The following is an 8,446-nucleotide window of genomic DNA, read 5'->3' on the forward strand; positions in this document are numbered from 1 at the left end:
GCTGAGCAGGGCTAACGTAATGAAGGAGACTTGTACAAAAAGAAGGTCACACTTTGTTCTGCTTTGAGTTATCTATTAGACATCTGCAGGCACAAGAGGAAAGTCCCCCTTTTTTTTTTTTAATCAAAAATGACTTTTAAATCCGTGAGTGCCTCAGAAGAAAACATAAACCATGCTTTAATGAGTACAGGTTACAGACTCAGGAGTTGTCCTCTGTCTTTGTGTGGGTTCTGTCTGGCTAAGACAGGAACTTAAGCTCATGTCAGTTGGTCTCCACGTCTGCTGTCAGCTGGGGAGAGACTGAAAGGGTGCACCCTGTGCAGCAGCGCCCCAGCTGGCATGCTCACACAATTGTTCTTGGCAGAGTAGTGCTCCAAAAGGAAGAATAGAAGTGTTCAAGGCCTTATTCTGTCAGGTCATCTCTTAACCTCTTCAAATCTCTCACTTCAAAAAAATGTACGTAAACTGTATTCTAGGCCATTGCCTCAAATTCTACCTTCCAGCTCCTTAAATCTGCAAACAATACTCCATGCCACAGGAGCCTAGAAAGAACTGGGGGTAGTTATTCCACAGATCAAGTGAATTTCAAGCCAAGACTGATTAAGAGAGACAAAGACGGTCACTACATCCCTGTAAAGGGAACGATCCAAGAGGAAGAGATAACAATCATAAATATATATGTAATAAGTACCAGGGCACCCAACTATGTAAAACATACTAATGGACATGAAAAATCAAATAAGCATTTAACACAATTGTATTGGAGGATCTCAATACCCCACTGTCACAAATAGACAGATCGGAGCTGGGGATTTAGCTCAGTGGCACAGCGCCTGCCTGGCAAGTGCAAGGTCATGAGTTTGATTCCCGGTACCAGAAAAAAAACAAGCAACAACAAACAAAATAAAACAGACAGATCAACTAGACAAAAAATCCACAATGAAATATTAGAACTGGGCCAAGCATGGTGGCTCATGCCTGTAATTCTAGCCCTCAGAAGGCTGAGGCAGGAGGAATGTTGCAAGTTCCAGGCCAGTCTAGGCTACATAAGTGAGCTCAAGGCCAGCCTGAACTGCATAGTGAGACCCTGTCTCAAAAAAAAGAAAGAAAAGAAAAAAGAAATATTAGAAGTGAACCAAAATTTGAACAAATGCACTTACTACATGTCTACAGAGTGTTCCACCCCACAACATCAGAATACATATTCTTTTCAGCTGCACACAGGCTGTTCTTCAAAATAGATCACATACTAACACATAGAACATGCTTAAGTAAATGCAAAGGAATTGAAAGTATCCCATGTATATCATCAGACTAGGGCAATGAAATAGGAAATAAAGGGCAAAAGAAACCACAAGAGTTTCATAAACACATGGAAATTAAATAACACCCTCCTGAAAAACCAATGGGTCACAGATGAAATTAAAGAAGAAATTAGACAGTTTATACAACTAAATGATAATGACAGTAAAACATATGGGAATGTATGGGACACAGTGAAAACAGTCCTAAGAGAGAAATTTATAGCAGTGAATACCCATATCAGGAAAACAGAGCAAGCTTAAATAACTTAATATTGAACCTCAAACTTCTAGAAAAAGATCAGGCCATGCCTAAAGCTTGTACAAAGGAGAAAGCTGTAAAGATCAGAGCAGAAATTAATGCAATGGAGACTAAAAAAAAAAAACAAAGAATCAATGAACCAAAGAGTTGGTTCTTTGAAAGATTAAATAAAATCAACAAACCCTTAACCAACCTTAACAAAAAAAGGAAAGAAAAGACTCAACTCCAATGAGGACAGAAAAGTGTACAATCACAACAGACCCTACAGAAATCCAGAAGATCATCTATACCTATTTTGAGAACTTGTACTCTAATAAGATGGAAAACACAGAACAAATAGACAGGTTCCTAGATACATATGAATTACCAAAGCTGATATAAAGAAGATATAAAAATTCTAAATAAACCAATATCAATCAATGAAATCAAAGACATAATTAAAAAACCCACCAACAAAGAAAAGCCCAGGTCCTGATGTATTTATTTCTGAATTCTACAAGAAATTTAGGGAAGACCTAATACCATGACTTCTCCAACTCTTTAATGAAATTGAAAAGGAAGCAATACTCCCAAATTCATTCCTGGAAGCAAACATTTCCCTGACACCAAAACCAGAGAAGGACCCAACTAAGAAAGAGAATTACAGGCCAATCTCCTTAATGAACACAGATGCAAAAATGCTCAGTAAGATACTAGAAACAGAATGCAGCAAAGCACCAAAAAGATTATACACCATGACCAAGTTGGATTCATCCCAGGGATGTAGGGATGGTTCAACATATGTAAATCAATAAATGTAATACACCATATTAGCAGAGCCAAGGACAAAAACTATATGATCATCTCAATAGATACAGAAAAAGCTTTTGACAAAGTTTAGTACCCATTCACGATAAAAAAAAAAACCCTACAGAAAATTGGAATAGATAGTCTTTTTATCTCAATCCGATAAACGCCATCTATGACAAGCCAAAGGGCAACATCATACTAAATGGACAAAAACTGAAAGCTTTCACGTAAAATCAGGAACAAGAAAAGGATGTCTACTTTCAATACTTTTATTCGCCTGGCAAGCCCGAGGTCATGAGTTCAATTCCCGGTACCAAAAAAACACCAAAAAAAAAAAAAATGCTCTTATTCAACATAGTTCTGGAAACTTTAGCCAGAGCAAGTAGATAAGAGAAAGAAATAAAAGGAATAAGGACAGAAAAAGAAGTTAAATTATCATATATTCATGGATCACATGATATCCTACATAGATAACCTCAAAAAACTCACCAAAAGACTTCTAGATTTAATAAGAAAATTCAGTAGCATGGCTGGATACAAAGTCAACACTCAAAAATCAATAGCTTTCCTGTATACCAATAACAAACTCACTGAGAGAGAAATTAGGGAAACAACACCTTTCACAACAGAATTCAGAAAAATGAAATACCTACGGATCAAGCTAATGAAGGATATAAAAGACCTCCACATTGAAAACTACAGTACTCTGAAAAAGGAGATGAAAGAGGTTATCAGAAAATGGAAAGATATCCTTTAGTCTTGAGTAGGTAGAACCAACATACTGAAAATGGCCATACTTTCAAAACTGTTATACAGATTTAATGCAGTTCTGATGAAAATTCCAATAGCATATCTCATACTACTAGAGAAAACAATCCTAAAATTCATTTGGAACCAGAAGAGACCTAGAATAGCAAAGGCAATTCCGGGCAACAAAGGCAAGGCAGGGGGCATCACACTTTCCTACTTGAAATTATATTATAAAGCTACTGTGATAAAATTAGCATGGTACTGGCAAAAAACAAACAAACAAACAAAAAAAAAACCGGACCTGAGGATCAATGGAACAGATCAGAAGATGCGGAAACAATCCAGACATACTTAACCACCTTATCTTTGACAAGGGTGCCAAACATATTCACTGGAAGAAAGATTCTTTAACAAATGGTGCAGAGAAAAACTGGCTTTGCATATGCCTAAGATTAAAATTGGGCCCATATCTTTTTTTTTTTCTGGTACCAGGAATCGAACTCATGATCTTGCACTTGCCAGGCAGGTGCTGTGCCGCTGAGCTAAATCCCCAGCCCCCTGGGCCCATATCTTTTACCATGCACTAAAGTTGAAATGGATCAAAGATCTAAATATTAAAACAGAAACATGAAATCTGGAAGATAGAATAAGTAAAACTCTTGAAGACACTGGTATAGGCAAAGACTATGAACAAAACCCTGATTTCACAGGAACTATCAGAAAGAATTAACAACTGGGATCTCATCTTATTAAAAGGCTTTCTCACAGCAAGAGAAATCACCAACCAAGTGAAGAGATAAACCAGTTGGAAAATGTTTGCCAGCTTTCCTCAAGCAAAGGATTACTATCAAGAACATATAAAGAACTTAAAAAAAAATCAAACCTCCCAAATTTAAAGATCCAGTCCAAAAGTGGGCTTCTCAGATGAAGAAGTACAAACAGCAAATAAATATATGAAAAATGTTCAATATCATTCAGAATATGCAAATTAAAACAACACTGAGATTTCATCTCACCCCAGAAACAGTGTTTATTATCAAGAAATGAACCAATAACAAATGCTGGAGGGGTTATTGAGGAAAAAGAACACTTCTCCACTGTTGGTGGGAGTGTAGATTGGTGCAGTTTTCCACACTGTGGAAATCAGTGTGGAGATTCCTCAAAAAACTAGGACTAGAGGTCCCGTTGGACTGAGCTATTCTCCTTCTGGGTATCTTCCCAAAAGAATTAAGGACATCATACCACAGCAATATATGCAGTCCACGTTTATAGTGGCACCGTTTCTGATAACCAGGTCTTGAAGACAGCCCAGATGCTCATCAACCAAGGAATGCATAAAGATGTGCTTTTTCATACAATGGATTATTACTCTGCCGTAAAGAAAGACAAGCTTGAGATATTCCTAGGTAAATGGATGCCCCTTGAGACTATACTGTTAAGTGAAATAACTCAGACCTACATGAGTAAATACCACACTGTTTCTCTGGTGTGAGAAACTAAGGTGTAAATAAGGACCACAATGTATATTAGGTATTGTGAAATGGAAAGAAAATGTTCAGATGTTCAAACAGGGAGGGGAATGGGGAGTGGGGGAAAGGGAAGAGTAAAAAAACAAGTAAGAAAAGAAAGAAAAAATGGAAACAAAGCTTTTGTAAATGGGAAGGTAGAGAAACGGGAAAAAAAGAAAGACTTTATATCATGCACAGGTACAAATTCTCTATGATGTGTGTGATCATTATGTGTATCTAAAATGGACCAATAAAACACGATGGAAGAAAAAAATCTCTGCAACTCTATCAAATGTTTATTATCTGCTGAGCAAACCGACAAGTGTAGGTTGGTGAGCACACCCAGACTTAAATGAAGTTCTATGTTTCTAGTGTTAATAATATGAGCTTCTTCGTCCTTTCATTTGGAGACCTACTGTCAAAACCTTCAGCTGCTTCTCACTGTAATCCTAGCTCCACCCATCCCGCCGCCTACTCACATTGTATTATTTAGAGAATAAGGGAGGATGTTCAAGTATGTTTTGAGTTTAAGTACTATGTAGTATTACTTTACAACTAATGCAAAATAAGCTTCCAAAAATAGATTGATGTGTGAATTTTTTACACTGTACTTAAGATGTCTGCAAATGTGTCATGCAGTCTCCTGTAGATAACTACCACTCAGTCCAGCCCTGTAGGATATGTGGCTTTAAAAATATTATTTATTTTTGGGTTAAAAGCACACTTGGTAAGTAGAATCAGTGTTGTAATAAGTCCCTAGCTGTATTAAGAAGTTATTTCTCCCACATCCGTTAGGATTACTACAACTTAATGAAAGAAAAAGAAAGGAAAGAAGGAAGAGAAGAAAGAAGGAAGCGAGTAAAATTAGCAAGCTTGGAGAAGATATGGAGCAATCTCAACACTTGTGCACTGTAAGTACTGCAGCTATTGTCAAAAACACTATCGCAGTTCTTCAAAAAAATTAGAGTGGGCATGGTGGTGAGTGCCTGTAATCCCAGCATTCAGAAGGCTGAGGCAGGAGGGTCACTGTTGGTTCCAGGGCAGCCTGAACTGATATAGCGAGACCCTGTATCAAACAAACAATCAAAAAATTAGCCAGAATAACCCTATGATTCAGCAACTTCGTTGCTGTATATGTACCCAAAACAGCTGAGAGCAAGTTTTGAAGAGAGAGTCATAACAGCATTGTTCACAGTAGCCAAAAGTTAGAAGAAACCCCATGTCTATCAGTGAATGAATGGATAAAGAAAATGTAGAGTAGGGCTAGGGATTTAGCTCAGCGGCAAAAGCACCTGGCAAGTGCAAGGGTGTGAGTTCGGTTCCTGGTACTGGAGAAAAACCAAAACAATAAAAAATAAAAAAAAAGAAAAGAAAAGAAAATGTAGAGTAACTAGGTGTGGTGGCGCACGCCTGCAATCCTAGCACTCAGGAGGCTGAGGCAGGAGGATCGTTGCAAGTTTAAGCCTGGGCTACAAAGTGAGCTCAAGGCCAGGCTGAACTGCACAGGGAAACCCTGTCTCAAAAAGACCAAAAAAAAAAAAAAAGAAAAGAAAAGAAAATGTAGTGTGTACACAAAACAGAATCCTATTTAACCTTAAAAAAGGATTTTCTGATACATGCTGTAACAGGGATTGACCATGAGGACATTATATTATGTGAAATAAACCAGTCACACACGAAAATAGTTTTTTCAGGAATCTAGAGAACAGAAAGAGTGGTGGCTGCCCGAGACTGGAGGGATGAGATATTCAGTAGGTAGAAGTCTCTGTTTTGCAAAATAAAGATGTTCTGGAGATCATTACTGTTAAGTACACTTGCCCTGCTGTACAATCAAAGTATACACTTAAAAGGGGAAATAGTAAATTTCATGTTGTGTATTTTACCGCAATAAGACCAATCATACAACTATCATCTGACATCTGTACAAAAGATGAAGCAGACAGAAAAAGAAATGCCCAAGGTCTTCCTGCGACACAGGCAACAGTGCCGTCCCCTGAGGAAACATGGAACCGAGGTTCCGAAAAGAAAACACAGCTTGGTCTTGGGATTAAGCCAGTAAAAGAAGCAAGAAAAAATATTAAAAACACAATGAGTTTCTACCCATGCAATAGGATTTAGGAATCCCGGGGTCGTCTGCAAACTTTGTAGTACAGAATACTTCAGCAAAGGTCTGGGCTGACTTCACTCAGGGAACAGACGTCTGGTTGTTACTGTTTCCTGGTGTTTGATTGACTTTTGATGCTCTCATTTTATTTTCCCAGGATGGTTTGTTTTTATGGTTTTTTTTTGTTTGTTTGTTTTGTTTTTTGGTGTTTTTTGTTTGTTTGTTTGTTTGTTTGTTTGTTTTTGTACCAGAAACTGAACTCAGGACCTTGCGCTTGCCAGGCAGGCGCTTATGCCACTGAGCTATATCCCCGGCCCTGTTTGGTTTTTTAGTGCTTTTTTCGAGAGGTTCTTAGTCAATGCTGCCTGAACGTTCAAATAAATATCTGTCTGCTGAGTTTCCTTTGGGTTTTTTTTTTTTGTTTTTTTTTTTTTAATCTTTGAGAGACCCTTTCTCCATGCTGCAAGTGGCTAATCTGGTAAACTCCTCACGGTCAGGCCCCTGCTGGTTATCCAAGCAGCTCAGAGTTCCTCAGCCGTTCCTGTTCCCGGAGAGGAGCTGTAGGAACCACACTGCTCCGCATGTGCCTTTATCCCGAGGTCTGCAGTCGGAGGCCACACGTCCCTGTCTCAGAATCAGCTGCAATTATTCAGAGATAAGACTGTGTTTTTCTGTGTTTTGGCCCCATTTGCACTTCTTACAGAACCATATCCGGTTCAACACCAAACAGCTGGACTTGGCAATCAATCTGCGGATTTTGACTTTAGATACTTCTACCTCACTGCATCTTACGTTTAAGGGTCTCCTTGTGGGGAAAACAGAAGCCACAAAATGCTTCCGATGTACCTTTTGTAAATACAGTATACCAAAAACTTCAGGTAGCTTTTTAGTCTCCCTTTCACAGGCGCGATGTTGCATCCCAGTAATCTCAGCACTCTGGGAGGCCGAGGCAGGAAGATCAGGAGTTTGAGGGCAGCCTGGGCTGCGTAGTAAGACGTTGTATGGAAAAATAAACAAATCCAAAACGATCTAGTTTTCCTCCCCACGACAGTTTCTGCTGTCTCACCGCTGCCTGGTAAAACCATTGCGCAGGCTCCAGGCGGTCTGGCAGGACCTTCGAGCCCACCCGGTCGCGGAAGCAGACAGGGCAGACTGCGCTCCACAGTGGGGCCGCGGGCGGAGGCCTCCTCCTCGGGGTGCACAGACGGGCGGGCGGGCTCAGCCCAGGTCCCTGCAGTCTGGCCCCGACCTTCACCTGGGGACGGCGAGGTGAGCGGTGGACCACGCCCCCGCCCAGGGGCCGCCGCACTCAGCCCGCGACGACAGCGCCGAAGCCTCGGCGAGGGGTCGCAGGGGAAGGCGCGGCGCCGGACGGACACGGCCGGCCGGGGTCACGAGAGCGCGTGGGCGAAGGTGCGGGAGTTCGGAAATCGAGAAGCTCGGGAGGCCTCGTGGGCTGTAACATCGCGCGACCCACGTCCCCAGGAGCCTACGCGACCACCGCGACAGTGGACGCCGAGCCGGAGCCCCCGCCCCGCCCAGCGACCGCGTGGGTGAGAACGAAAGGGGGCGGGGCCGGTGGGGTGGGCGGGGCGCGCGCGGCGGGAGGCTCCGACCGAGGTGGGCGGGAATGCAGGAGAGGGGCGGGGTTCAGCCACGTTGGGCGGGGGTGAGGCTAACGGGGCGTGTCCTGTGGGCGGGGAGAGGCCGACTGGGCGTGTCCTGTGGGCGG

General features: G+C 41.4%; 1 protein-coding gene across 1 annotated transcript in view; it reads left to right on the top strand.

The window, feature by feature from the left end:
- Nmt2 (N-myristoyltransferase 2) overlaps nucleotides 1-8,446 on the top strand; it is a 73,755-nt gene that overhangs the window by 19,680 nt on the left and 45,629 nt on the right. Inside the window, exons 6-7 of the mRNA XM_013515360.1 lie at nucleotides 7,418-7,556; nucleotides 7,709-8,267. Coding sequence (XP_013370814.1) covers nucleotides 7,418-7,556; nucleotides 7,709-8,267 — 698 coding nt within the window. The remainder of the gene's footprint in view (nucleotides 1-7,417; nucleotides 7,557-7,708; nucleotides 8,268-8,446) is intronic.

The sequence above is a fragment of the Chinchilla lanigera genome, unplaced genomic scaffold (genome assembly GCF_000276665.1).
Source record: "Chinchilla lanigera isolate Chin_1 unplaced genomic scaffold, ChiLan1.0 scaffold00028, whole genome shotgun sequence".
In the NCBI taxonomy this organism is placed as follows: Eukaryota; Metazoa; Chordata; class Mammalia; order Rodentia; family Chinchillidae; genus Chinchilla; species Chinchilla lanigera.